The sequence below is a fragment of the Genypterus blacodes genome, unplaced genomic scaffold, assembly GCF_046128005.1.
Source record: "Genypterus blacodes isolate CSIRO-AG114 ecotype Tasmania unplaced genomic scaffold, CSIRO-AGI_Gbla_v1 ptg000499l_1, whole genome shotgun sequence".
NCBI classification, from domain to species: Eukaryota; Metazoa; Chordata; class Actinopteri; order Ophidiiformes; family Ophidiidae; genus Genypterus; species Genypterus blacodes.
The window spans coordinates 195,001-208,105 of NW_027467258.1; the positions used below are offsets into that span (position 1 = coordinate 195,001).

Here is a 13,105-nt window from a genome sequence, read left to right on the forward strand (position 1 = left end):
GTGACTCTGTGACTGTGACTCTGTGTCTCTGTGACTCTGTGTCTCTGTGACTCTGAGACTCTGTGTCTCTGTGTCTCTGTGTCTCTGTGACTCTGTGTCTCTGTGTCTCTGTGTCTCTGTGTCTCTGTGACTCTGTGTCTCTGTGACTCTGTGTCTCTGTGACTCTGTGTCTCTGTGTCTCTGTGACTCTGTGTCTCTGTGTCTCTGTGACTGTGACTCTGTGTCTCTGTGACTCTGTGACTCTGTGACTCTGTGACTGTGACTCTGTGTCTCTGTGACTCTGTGACTCTGTGACTCTGTGTCTCTACGACTGTGTGTCTCTGTGACTCTGTGTCCCTTTGTCTCTATGACTCTATGTCTCTACGACTGTGTGTCTCTGTGACTCTGTCTCTGTGACTCTGTCTCTCTTCAGTGTCTCTGTGACTCTGTCTCTGTGACTGTGTGACTCTGTGTCCCTGTGACTCTGTGACTCTGTCTCTGTGTGACTGTGTGACTCTGTCTCTGTGTGACTCTGTGTCTCTGTGACTCTGTGTCCCTGTGTCTCTGTGACTGTGTGACTCTGTGACCCTGTGTCTCTGTGACTCTGTGTCCCTGTGACTCTTGTGACTCTGTCTCTGTGTCTGTGTGACTCTGTGACTCTGTGACTGTGTGACTCTGTGTCTCTTTGACTGTGACTCTGTGTCTCTGTGACTGTGTCTGTGTGTCTCTGTGACTGTGACTCTGTGTCTCTGTGACTGTGTGACTCTGTGACTCTGTGTCTCTGTGACTCTGTGTCTCTGTGTCTCTGTGACTGTGTGACTCTGTGGCTCTGTGTCTCTGTGACTGTGTGACTCTGTGACTCTGTGACTCTGTGTGTCTCTGTGACTGTGACTCTGTGTCTCTGTGACTCTGTGACTGTGTGACTCTGTGGCTCTGTGTCTCTGTGACTGTGTGACTCTGTGACTCTGTGACTCTGTGTGTCTCTGTGACTGTGTGACTCTGTGTCTCTGTGACTCTGTGACTCTGTGACTCTGTGGCTCTGTGTCTCTGTGACTGTGAGTCTCTGTGACTGTGAGTCTCTGTGACTGTGAGTCTCTGTGACTCTGTGACTCTGTGACTCTGTGTCTCTGTGACTCTGTGTCTCTGTGACTCTGTGTCTGTGTGTCTCTGTGACTCTGTGACTGTGTGACTGTGTGACTGTGTGACTCTGTGACTCTGTGTCTGTGTGTCTCTGTGTCTCTGTGACTGTGACTCTGTGTCTCTGTGACTCTGTGACTGTGTGACTCTGTGGCTCTGTGTCTCTGTGACTGTGAGTCTCTGTGACTGTGAGTCTCTGTGACTGTGAGTCTCTGTGACTCTGTGACTCTGTGTCTGTGTGTCTCTGTGTCTCTGTGACTGTGACTCTGTGTCTCTGTGACTCTGTGTCTGTGTTTCTCTGTGACTCTGTGACTCAGACACCTGTGTCTCTGTCGTCTGACTTCACCAGGTGCAGAGGGGGCGTGTCCTCAGAGGGCGGGGCTTCACTGAAGTTGGCGTTACACAGGTTTTGGCTGCAGCAGCAGAAACGATAACTGCCATTCTGGATCTGAGAGGGCGTGGCTGTAACCAGGCAACGGTCACCATGACACTCCTGCTGATCACCTATGTGTGTCCAACAACCTGAATGGAGGACAGACGGACTGTCAGAGACAGAGAGACAGACAGAGAGAGAGACAGACAGAGAGAGAGACAGAAGGCGGGGGGGACCTTGCTTAACCAGATGTATTTGTCCATCTGCGCTCTTTTCCCACAATCCATAGCAGCGAGAGCCATGACCACAGTGGATTGTGCCGTTATCTCGTCTCGCTCCTCGCAGCTCATTGGCCTGTCCATCCTGTGGCTCCGCCCACTGATGCTGGTCAGCAAATGCACACTCTCTGCCCTCAGAGTGAGCAGCTAGAGAGAGAGAGAGAGAGAGAGAGTAAGACACAGAGAGAGAGACAGACAGTGAGACACGGAAAGAGAGAGAGAGGAGAGGGCAGACAGACAGACAGGCAGACAGACACCGAGAGAGAGAGAGAGCGAGAGAGAGAGGAGGGCAGACAGACAGATAGACAGACACCAAGAGAGCGAGAGAGAGAGAGAGAGAGAGAGAGGAGGGCAGACAGACAGACAGACAGACAGACAGGCAGACAGACACCAAGAGAGAGAGAGAGAGGGAGGGAGAGATAGAGAGTAATACAAACAAAAACACAACCCTACATGTGTTTGCTCCTGTGAAAACTGCTACTAGGAGGATGCAGCCATGTCTGCAGACACACTTCCTGTGTGTGTGTGTGTGTGTGTGTGTGATATGGGGGTGTGGTATCACCCAATAGGAATGTCTGTTTGTTCCTCCCGAACTGGAGCCAGGCGGAGTCTCACTGTTTAGTCTACCAGCACACACACACACACACAGGAAGTGTGTCTGCACATACACGAAAGACAGACTGGCTGATGATGTCAGAGTGTGTGTGTGTGTTTGTGTAGGGAGGAAGTAAGGCAGTGGACGCTGGTTGAAGCTATGCTCTCTTGTGTGATGAACTGACCCCTCACAGCAGGAAGCAGCAGGCACACACACACTGTCAGGGCTGAGGAGGCTCCGCCCACAGCCATCACGTCTGCCCAGTCTGCGTCGCAGGTTCAAATCCCTGCGGCCTCACGGCGTGAACACTGAAGCACAGAGCGCCATGACTGATCCACATTCAAGAGGACCTGAACACACACACACACACACACACACACACACACACACACACACACACAGGAGGGTTCATCATCATTCAGGGGACACAGCAGCACCACCAGGTACACACACACACACACAGTTTACATCTGTGCATGCATTGCTCAAGGGCAACGGCAGCAACATCAGCAGGTCTTGATGGAGGTATGGACTCCAGATGAGAGATTACAGATTAACTCTTTCATCTCTGCTCTCTTTAAGAATTCTAATGCACAACAAAGTGTGATGAGGTCAGGGTGTGTAGAAGAACACAACACAGCAAATATACACGGGGGCCGCGCACACACGCGCGCTCTCACACACACATACACGCACACACAACACACGCTCTCACACACACACGCTCTCTCTCACACACACACGCGCGCCTTGCTGTTTTAACCTTGACACATTTATGCAGGTGTGTGTGATCAATAATCGATCATACCTCTGATGATGAATAGCTCGGGATGTGTCAGTCAGGGATGCAGCAGTCACATGCGCCGCCTGTCTGCCTGCCTGTCTGCCTGCCCTGGCCCGGTCCCGTCTCTGGGTTCTGGGTGAACCTGGTCCAGCTTCTGTCCCACAGATCTGAAGCTACGCTGTGATTGTCCGCAGAGCATCAAGCTAACACACATACAGCACACACATCTTCCGGTACGGACCTTCACAATAAGAGCCGATTAATAAGTGGACCGGATATCAAACACGGACCCACATGACATTATTACCAACAACTTTACGTCATTTCACACACACACACATCAGTTTCCTGTTAACAAATGAAAGCGACTGAGTTCCAGTTTGATTGACAGGTTGAGGTCTGATGAAGGACCTGTCAGTAGAGACATCTGCTGCAGAGGAAGTGTAAACAGGGACCTTTATTGATCTTAAAGCAAACACACAGCTGACCTCTGACCTCTGACCCCACACCATAACCCAGCCTGGAGGATCATGGGAAAATGAGTCAGCATGTAACAACAATAAATAATCTAGTAGAAAAACACAAACAAGCTTGAGAAATGTCTTTGGTTTGAAGCCTTATGATTGGCTGAGGGACAGCCTAAGCTCCTCCTCCCTCAGACTACGATCCAATCGCTGTGTCTCAGATTCCAGAACCGTCGGGATTGGCTGATGGGTCACTGCGTCCAGTGAGTCGGCCAGGTCTCGTCGCAGGGAGAGCAGCCATTGGCTGTTCTGGGAGGAGCGCACGATAAACTCCGCCCTCTGCTGGTGATCCAGAGCGAGCGAGAGGCGAAGCCGCCGAAGCTGAGGGAGGAGAGGAGACGAGGAGAAGAAAGAAGGACACAGAGACATGGTTATCATTCAACTGAAGACTAAAGGTGTCTCTGCTCTCCGTCTCCTCTCACCTCCTCCTCCAGCTCTCTCACTCTGTCTCTCAGTCGCTCTTCTTCTGTGGTGTCTGCAGCCTCCTGGGTCTACACACACACACACACACACACACACACACACACACACACACACACACACACACACACACACACACACACACACACAGTCAATCACGTGTTTCTTTATTTACTTACAAACAGGTAAACAGGAAGTGAGTCTGAGCTGACAGCTGGGTGTATACCTGTCTCAGTGTGTGTCTCAGGTGTGTATACCTGTCTCAGTGTGTGTCTCAGGTGTGTATACCTGTCTCAGTGTGTGTCTCAGGTGTGTATACCTGTCTCAGTGTGTGTCTCAGGTGTGTATACCTGTCTCAGTGTGTGTCTCAGGTGTGTATACCTGTCTCAGTGTGTGTATACCTGTCTCAGGTGTGTATACCTGTCTCAGGTGTGTATACCTGTCTCAGGTGTGTATACCTGTCTCAGTGCGTGTATACCTGTCTCAGTGTGTGTATACCTGTCTCAGGTGTGTATACCTGTCTCAGTGCGTGTCTCAGTGTGTGTATACCTGTCTCAGGTGTGTATACCTGTCTCAGGTGTGTATACCTGTCTCAGTGCGTGTATACCTGTCTCAGTGCGTGTCTCAGTGTGTGTATACCTGTCTCAGGTGTGTATACCTGTCTCAGGTGTGTATACCTGTCTCAGTGTGTGTATACCTGTCTCAGGTGTGTATACCTGTCTCAGTGCGTGTCTCAGTGTGTGTATACCTGTCTCAGGTGTGTATACCTGTCTCAGGTGTGTATACCTGTCTCAGTGCGTGTATACCTGTCTCAGTGCGTGTCTCAGTGCGTGTATACCTGTCTCAGTGCGTGTCTCAGTGCGTGTATACCTGTCTCAGGTGTGTATACCTGTCTCAGTGCGTGTATACCTGTCTCAGTGCGTGTCTCAGTGTGTGTATACCTGTCTCAGGTGTGTATACCTGTCTCAGCGTGTCTCTGAGGTCGTCTCTCTCTATCTTCAGTTTGTCTTTCTGTTTTTCCAGCTGGTTGTTTTTCTTGTTGAGTCGTTTCTGTTCAATTTCCAGTTGAGCCACCAAACGCTGCAGGACCTCCAGTCTGTCCCCCACACCCTGCTGACACACACACACACACACACACTTACAAAGCTTATCACGGGACAAAGACTCCCTCTGTGCCTGTAGTCTGTTACCTGGTCTGGGTTAGGCCCCGCCCCCTCAGTCCGCTCCAGAGCCAGCTGGATGCGTTCTCTGTCTCTGCTCAGCTCGTCTGTCCTCTGGGTGAGAGCCTGCACCTCCTGGTCCCTCAGCGTCAGCAGCCTCCTGCTCTCCTCTTTCTCCTGGAGCAGAGAGCAGATCAGCTCCTCCTCTTCCTCCTGCGTATGACATCATAATCATCAAAGTCAACTTTCCACAGTGTTTTTCACAGAAGGTTGTAATTTGACTTTGAGGTCCATGATGTTTGTGTGATGTCATCATATGAAACTGGGAGGAGCCCTCACCGCTCCTCCTCCTCCTCTTCTGTCCCTCTTCTTCTTGGGTCCATCCGTCTCCTCTTCCTGCCGCCTCAGTCTCTCTCTCAGTCTCTCTGCCTCCCTGGTGCTCTCAGTGGCTGATGAGGAGATCAGGACCTTCTGCTCCTCTAAGGTGGTCACTGTGGTCCAGACCCGGCTCAGCTCGGCCCGGCTCTCTTCCAGCCCAGCCCTGGACTCCTCCCTCTCCTTCTTCACCTCTTCCAGCTCTCTCTCTCTCTCCTCCAACCTTGACTTCCACTTCTTCCTCCCCTCCTCTAGTCTGTCCCTCAGAATGTGGACTTCTTGCGTTGCTGCTTGATGTTTGTCCTCTGCCTCCTTCATCTTCTCCACTTGAAGCCTCCACCGCTCCTCAGCTTCTCTCTTCTCCTCCTTGACCTTCTGCTCTGCTTGTCGCAGCCCCTCCATCTCCCCCATCATCTCCTTCCTCCTCTTCTCCAACACCTTGGCTCTGGCTCTCATCTCCTCCATCTCTCCTCTCTCCTTCTCCAGCTCCTCCCTCTGCAGGTTGTCCTCCCCTGTCCTGTCCCTCAGCGTTGTCTTCAGACGCTCCCCCTCTTCACGGCTCTCCTGGACAGGAGATAAAGGACATTATGAGGACAAACAGGAAGCAGGCGTGTGAACATAAACATGCTGGCAGCAGGAGGCGCCGTACCTGCAGGAGGAACTTCAGAGCTTTCAGACCCTCTTTCATCCTCTGCCTCTCCTCCCCCTGCTCCTCCACCTCCTGCCTGGCTCGCTCCCTGCTCAGGCTCAGCTCACACACCTGCAAAGCCGTGAGCGGTGTCAGTGTTATGGGCTGTGGTTGCCATGGTGACTAGCGTGTTAGCTCTGATGCTAAGGTCCTACCTGGCTCTGCAGTGAGGTCAGGCTCTCTGCCATCACCTCCACACGCCTCTGTGCTCCTCTCAGCTGCTCTTGTGTCTCCTCCAACACCTCCTTCTCTGTCCTCTGCTGCTCTTGAGCCTCTCTCAGTTCATCTTCTAGCCTCCTCCTCTCCTCCTCCACTTCCCTTGTTCCCTTCAGCTCTCGTCTCAAATCCTCCTCCCTCTTCTTTCTTTCCTCCTCCAGCCTCATCATCACTTCCTTCTCCTCTTTCCGCTTCTCCTCCAGCCCTGTTAGTTTGTCTCTCAGTCTCCTCAGCTCCTCCTTCTCTCTCTCCATCTCCTCCTCCAGCCTCTTCCTCTCCTCCTCCTTCTCTCTCAGCTTGGTGTCCAGCCTCCTCTTCTGCTCCTCTCCTTCCTCCCTTTGTCGTTCTTCCTCCTCCTCCATCTCCTCTAAGGCTGCTCGTAGTTCTCGCACCTCCTCCTCTCGCTGCCTCAGGATCTGTGTGAGTTTAGTTTTCTCAGCTGCCTGCCGCTCTGCTTCCTCCCTTATCTTCTCGGTCTCCTCCTTCAGTGCCCGTTTGGCTTCCTCCCTCTCGGCTGCTCTCCTCCTCAGTCCCTCTATCTGGGCCTGATTCTGGAGGAGTTCCTTGGCCTGGGAGGAGATCCTGTGGACCTTATCTTCTCCGTCTGTCCTCTCTGTCTCCAGCAGAGCTCTTGTGTCTCTCAGCAGTGTTGCTAGCTGCTCGCTCCTCTGCTCCTTCTGCTTCAGTCTGAGCTTCATCTCCTGGAGCTCAGCTGCTCCTTCCTCCTCCCTCCTCTCAGCCAGGTGGAGGTGTTCCCTCAGCAGCTCCACCTCCTGCTCCCTCTCTCGCGTGGCATTCATCTGTCTCTCCAGGCTGCGTTCTCTCCGCTCCACCTCCTTCCTCAGCTCATCCAGCTCCTCCTCACCGGTGCTCATCTTCATCATCATCATCTCCATGGCTTCATCCTTCTCCTGCAGCCCTGCCTTCAGTTGCTCCTCCTCCATTTGGCTGCTCAGTCTCTCCTTCTCCAATGTCTGTAACTGTCTTTGCAGGCCACTGAGCTCCTCCTCTGTTCTCCTCCTCCATCTCTCCACCTCCTCCCCTTTCTCTCCTATGTTGCGCTCCTTCTCCTCCACCTCCTTTCTCAGCTTCTCCCTTTCATGCTTCATCAGCTTCATCTCTTCATCTTTCTCCCACAGCTTTGTCTTCAGCTCCTCCTCCTCTCTCCTCTTCCTCTCTTCCTCAGACTGATGCTCCCTTTCTTTCCCCTGCATTTGTTTGTCTCTCAGCATCAGCTCCTTCACTTTCTCCTCCTCTCCCTCCTCCGCCTTCCTCCTCCATCCCTCTGCCTCTCTCTTCACGTTCTCCATCTCTCCCTCCGCCTCCTCTTTCTGTCTTTCCAGCTCCTCCATGCGGTCGCAAAGCGCCTCCATCTCTTTGTCCCTCTGCCTCTCCTCTCTCTCTCTCTCCTCCTCTCTCATTCTCTCCACCCTCACTCTCTCCTCCTCTCTCTTCCTCTCCTCCTCTCTCTTCCTCTCCACCCTCACTCTCTCCTCCTCTCTCTTCTTCTCCTCCTCTGTCTTCCTCTCCTCCTCTCTCTTCTCCTCTTCTCTCTTCCTCTCCACCCTCAATCTCTCCTCCTCCTCCTTCTTCTCCTCCTCCCTTTTCCTCTCCACCCTCACCCTCTCCTCCTCTCTCTTCCTCTCCACCCTCACTCTCTCCTCCTCCTCCTTTTTCCTCTCCTCCTCCCTCTTCCTCTCCACCCTCACCCTCTCCTCCTCTCCCTCCTCCGCCTTCCTCCTCCATCCCTCTGCCTCTCTCTTCACGTTCTCCATCTCTCCCTCCGCCTCCTCTTTCTGTCTTTCCAGCTCCTCCATGCGGTCGCAAAGCGCCTCCATCTCTTTGTCCCTCTGCCTCTCCTCTCTCTCTCTCTCCTCCGCTCTCATTCTCTCCTCCTCTCTCTTCCTCTCCACCCTCACTCTCTCCTCCTCTCTCTTCCTCTCCTCCTCTCTCTTCCTCTCCACCCTCACTCTCTCCTCCTCCTCCTTCTCCTCCTCCTCCCTCTTCCTCTCCACCCTCACCCTCTCCTCCTCTCTCTTCCTCTCCACCCTCACTCTCTCCTCCTCCTCCTTTTTCTTCTCCTCCTCCCTCTTCCTCTCCACCCTCACCCTCTCCTCCTCTCTCTTCCTCTCCACCCTCACTCTCTCCTCCTCCTTCTTCTTCTCCTCCTCTCTCTTCCTCTCCACCCTCACTCTCTCCTCCTCCTCTCTCTTCTCCTCCTCTCTCTGCCTCTCCTTCTCTCTCTTCCTCTCCTCCTCTCTCTTCCTCTCCTCCTCTCTGGCTCTGGCCTCCATCTTCCTCCACTCCTCCTCCAGCTGATGTAACGTCTCCATCAGTTCATCTCTCCTCTCTCTGGCCTCCTCCCTCTCCTTGTCTTTCTCCTCTATCTGGTTCCTCAGCACCTCCACTTCTCCGTCCCTGGTCCCCAGCTCCTGGTTCAGGTCCTCCCTTTCTCTCTGCCAAGCCTCTCTTTCTTCCCTCCTGTCCTCTTCTTCCTGGCTCCTCCTCCTCTCCTCTTTCTCCTGGCTCCTCCTCCTCTCCTCCTCCTTGCAGGTTGCTGCTTGGTCCAGTTCTCCTCTGAGACACTGCACCTCCCCTGCAAACACAAACATTTACCCCCATCACTACTAATACTACACACACACACACACACACGCACACACTCTCACTCTCACACACACACTCACACGCTCACTCACACACACTAAGACTCACTCACTCTCACTCACACTCACACACACTAAGACTCACTCACTCACTCACTCTCACACACACACACACACACACTCACACACACTCTCACGCTCACTCACACACACACACTCAGACTCTCTCACTCACACACAGACACACACACTCAGACTCACTCACTCTCACACACTCACTCACTCACTCATTCTCTCAGTTACACACACTCACTCACTCTCACTCACTCACACACTTACACACTCTCACACGCTCACTCACACATTCTCACTCACTCTCACTCACTCACACACACACTCACTCATTCACTCACTCACTCACACTCTCACACACACTTACACACACTTACACACTCTCACACACTCTCACACATTCTCACTCACTCACACACACACTCACTCATTCACTCACTCACTCACACTCTCACACACACTTACACACACTTACACACTCTCACACACTCTCACACATTCTCACTCATTCTCACTCATTCTCACTCACTCTCACTCACTCTCACTCACTCTCACTCACACTCACACTCACACACACACACTGACCGTGCAGAGCGTCCTTGGCCTGCTGCAGTGTGTTGATGTGTGTGTGCAGCTGGAACCTTTCCACCTCCGACTGAGAAACTTGATTCAGACGATCTGACAACTGATGGTGCAGAGACATGGACAGAGACCTGTAGAGACAGAGACAGACACAGACCTGTAGAGACTGACAGAGACAGACAGAGACAGACAGAGACAGGCAGAGACAGACAGAGACCTGCAGAGACAGACAGACCTGTAGAGACAGACAGAGACCTGCAGAGACAGAGACAGAGACCTGTAGAGACAGAGACAGACACAGACCTGTAGAGACTGACAGAGACAGACAGAGACAGACAGAGACCTGCAGAGACAGACAGACCTGTAGAGACAGACAGAGACCTGCAGAGACAGAGACAGAGACCTGCAGAGACAGAGACAGAGACCTGCAGGGACAGAGACAGAGACCTGCAGGGACAGACAGAGACCTGCAGAGACAGACAGAGACCTGCAGAGACAGACAGAGACCTGTAGAGACAGAGACAGAGACCTGCAGGGACAGAGACAGAGACCTGCAGGGACAGAGACAGACAGAGACCTGAGGGGACAGAGCCAGAGACCTGCAGGGACAGAAACAGAGACCTGCAGGGACAGAGACAGACAGTCATTTGCTGATCATCAAGTACCTGAGCTCCTTCAGCTCCTCCTCCAGCTCCTCTTGGTGTCTCTCCAGTTTATCCCGCTTGTCCTGTAGTCCCTGTCTCTCCCTCTGCTGCTCCTCCTGCTGCCTGCGTCCTCTCTGCACCTCCTCCTCCAGCCGCCGCAGCTCCTCCCGCGCCTCCTTCAGCTGAGCGTCTACCGCTGCATGCTGGGAGGACAGCTGGGGACGAGACACAAAGTAAACACGGTCCCACAGCACCGAGCTCCTGCTGTCCCCCCTCACCTCCTCCTCACCTCCTCCAGCTGTGGGCCGTCCCTCTCTCTCTCCTCTGTGAGGGAGACCAGCTCCTTCTCTTTCTCCTCCATCATTCTCTCCATCTCTTTCTGTCCGTCTCTCAGTTGCTGGACCACATGTCCCTCCGCCTCCAACTGGACCCTGAGGAACAGAACAGAGAGGTTCTAGCTAAGTCCTCCTGAATGAGACTCAGCTGGAGGTTTGGGTGCGTTGCCATGGGAAGGCAGGTAAAAGTGACGGGGGCGGGGGGGGGGTTTAGGACCTGGACAGCTAGAGAACCAGACTGAGCTGAGACCAGAAGGTGCTGGATCATCAGAGCTTCACAGAACCAGAACCTGGAGTTTGGTGAGGCCAACAGAAGGTCAACAGGTGAGCTGAGGTTCTGTTCAGTGGCCCTAAGATGACATCATCAGACTGAGACCTCCAACATGCAGCAGAGCGTGAAGCAGCCGGGCTGAGCATGACATGGAGAAGATGCTCAGGGCTCAGGGTCAAAGGTCAGGTCAGGTAAACAGGCTCACCTCAGCTGGCTGCAGTCCATGTTGAGTGTGTTGACCTCTCTTTGTACAGAGTTGACCTCTGACCTCACCGCCTGCAGCTGGGATTGGCTGTCTGACAACTCAGAATCCACCTGGACACACACACACACAGTGAGAGGGCTGCAGGGTCAAGGGGTCAGGGGTCAGGGGTCACAGGGGGTTCTCTTACCTGCAGCAGCTGCTGGTTCAGGTCTCTCTTATCTGAAGCCAGAGCCACATTCAGAGCGGCCATCTTGTCCAAAGAGTCCCGCCCCTCCTCTACGTCTCGCTTCGACACACACAGAGAGGACGAAAGACGCAGGACACACTCCCTGGACTGAGACAGACAGGACACCACTGAGTGTGTGTGAGTGTGTGAGTGAGTGAGTGCGTGTGTGAGTGCGTGTGTGCGTGTGTGCGTGTGTGCGTGTGTGTTAGTGTTTGAGTGAGTGAGTGTGAGTGAGTGTGAGTGAATGAGTGAGTGAGTGTGTGAGTGAGTGAGTGAGTGAGTGAGTGCGTGTGTGCGTGTGTGTTAGTGTGTGAGTGAGTGAGTGAGTGAGTGAGTGAGTGTGTGCGTGTGTGTTAGTGTGTGAGTGTGTGAGTGAGTGAGTGAGTGAGTGAGTGAGTGAGTGAGTGAGTGAGTGCGTGTGTGAGTGCGTGTGTGCGTGTGTGCGTGTGTGTTAGTGTGTGAGTGAGTGAGTGTGAGTGAGTGTGAGTGAATGAGTGAGTGAGTGAGTGAGTGTGTGAGTGCGTGTGAATGAGTGAGTGAGTGAGTGTGTGAGTGAGTGAGTGAGTGAGTGAGTGAGTGAGTGTGTGAGTGCGTGTGAATGAGTGAGTGAGTGAGTGTGTGAGTGAGTGAGTGAGTGAGTGTGTGAGTGAGTGAGTGAGTGAGTGAGTGCGTGTGTGCGTGTGTGCGTGTGTGTTAGTGTGTGAGTGAGTGAGTGTGAGTGAATGAGTGTGTGCGTGTGTGTGAATGAGTGAGTGAGTGAGTGAGTGAGTGAGTGAGTGAGTGTGTGCGTGTGTGTTAGTGTGTGAGTGAGTGAGTGAGTGAGTGAGTGTGTGCGTGTGTGTTAGTGTGTGAGTGAGTGAGTGTGAGTGAATGAGTGTGTGCGTGTGTGTTAGTGTGTGAGTGAGTGAGTGAGTGAGTGAGTGAGTGAGTGTGTGCGTGTGTGTTAGTGTGTGAGTGAGTGAGTAAGTGAGTGAGTGTGTGTGTGTTAGTGTGTGAGTGAGTGAGTGAGTGAGTGAGTGAGTGAGTGAGTGAGTGAGTGAGTGAGTGAGTGAGAGTGTGTGTGTACCTTGTGCAGGGCGTCTCTGGCATCAGCAGCTTCTTCTTCTGCTCTCTGCCGGTCTAACTGCTCTCTCTCCAACGCCCCCTACAGGAAAAAAGAGAGAATACAGAGAAGAAGAGAGACAGAACTGATCCAGAACCGATCCTGATCCAGAACCTGCAGGTACCTTCAGGGCCTGGATCTCCACACGGCTGAGAGTCTCTCTGTCCTTCAGCTGAACGTTCTCCAGCAGCTCACTCTCCACTCTGAAACAGTCAGAACTGGATCAGGTCCTGATCCTGATCCACATGGGCACAGACCAGAACAGAGAGTGGTGCTACCGTCTGTGTGTCTCTCTCTCCAACTGGCCGCTCCTCTCCTCATGCCTGTCTCGCTCTCGCCTCAACCTGTCGTTCTCTCCCTTCACCTCCTCCTCCCTCCTCTGCACCTCCTCCACCTCCAGACGCAGAGAGGAGCAGCACTCCCGCTCGCTGAGACACAACACACACACCAAAGGCTGAGGATTCATGCTATTGAAAGAGTGTGCGTGTGTGTGTGTGTGTGTGTGTGTACCTGCTCAACAGCTCCAGTGTGTG

At 53.1% G+C, this 13,105-nt stretch overlaps 2 protein-coding genes across 3 annotated transcripts in view; both read right to left on the reverse strand.

Moving 5' to 3' along the window:
* Positions 1–3,330, reverse strand: part of LOC142990295 (bone morphogenetic protein receptor type-2-like) — a 12,358-nt gene extending 9,028 nt beyond the window's left edge. Inside the window, exons 1-4 of one of the 2 annotated variants that reach the window (XM_076140033.1) lie at positions 3,171–3,330; positions 2,547–2,712; positions 1,726–1,914; positions 1,438–1,638 (exon numbers count right to left, since the gene is read on the reverse strand). In XM_076140033.1, the coding sequence (XP_075996148.1) occupies positions 1,438–1,638; positions 1,726–1,914; positions 2,547–2,613 (457 nt within the window). In that variant the 5' untranslated portion in view covers positions 2,614–2,712; positions 3,171–3,330. The remainder of the gene's footprint in view (positions 1–1,437; positions 1,639–1,725; positions 1,915–2,546; positions 2,713–3,170) is intronic. The other variant, XM_076140032.1, reaches the window with a different exon arrangement.
* Positions 3,331–3,601: 271 nt separating this feature from the next.
* On the reverse strand, positions 3,602–13,102 carry LOC142990299 (uncharacterized; the record flags this gene model as incomplete). Its single annotated transcript, XM_076140037.1, has 16 exons — positions 3,602–3,991; positions 4,093–4,161; positions 5,051–5,200; positions 5,281–5,463; positions 5,590–6,189; positions 6,275–6,385; positions 6,469–9,125; positions 9,793–9,920; positions 10,455–10,648; positions 10,723–10,864; positions 11,245–11,354; positions 11,432–11,578; positions 12,537–12,614; positions 12,697–12,775; positions 12,851–13,000; positions 13,083–13,102. Coding segments are annotated over 16 exons (5,046 nt in total), but the record flags the coding sequence as incomplete, so codon positions are not given.
* Positions 13,103–13,105: the final 3 nt, after the last annotated feature.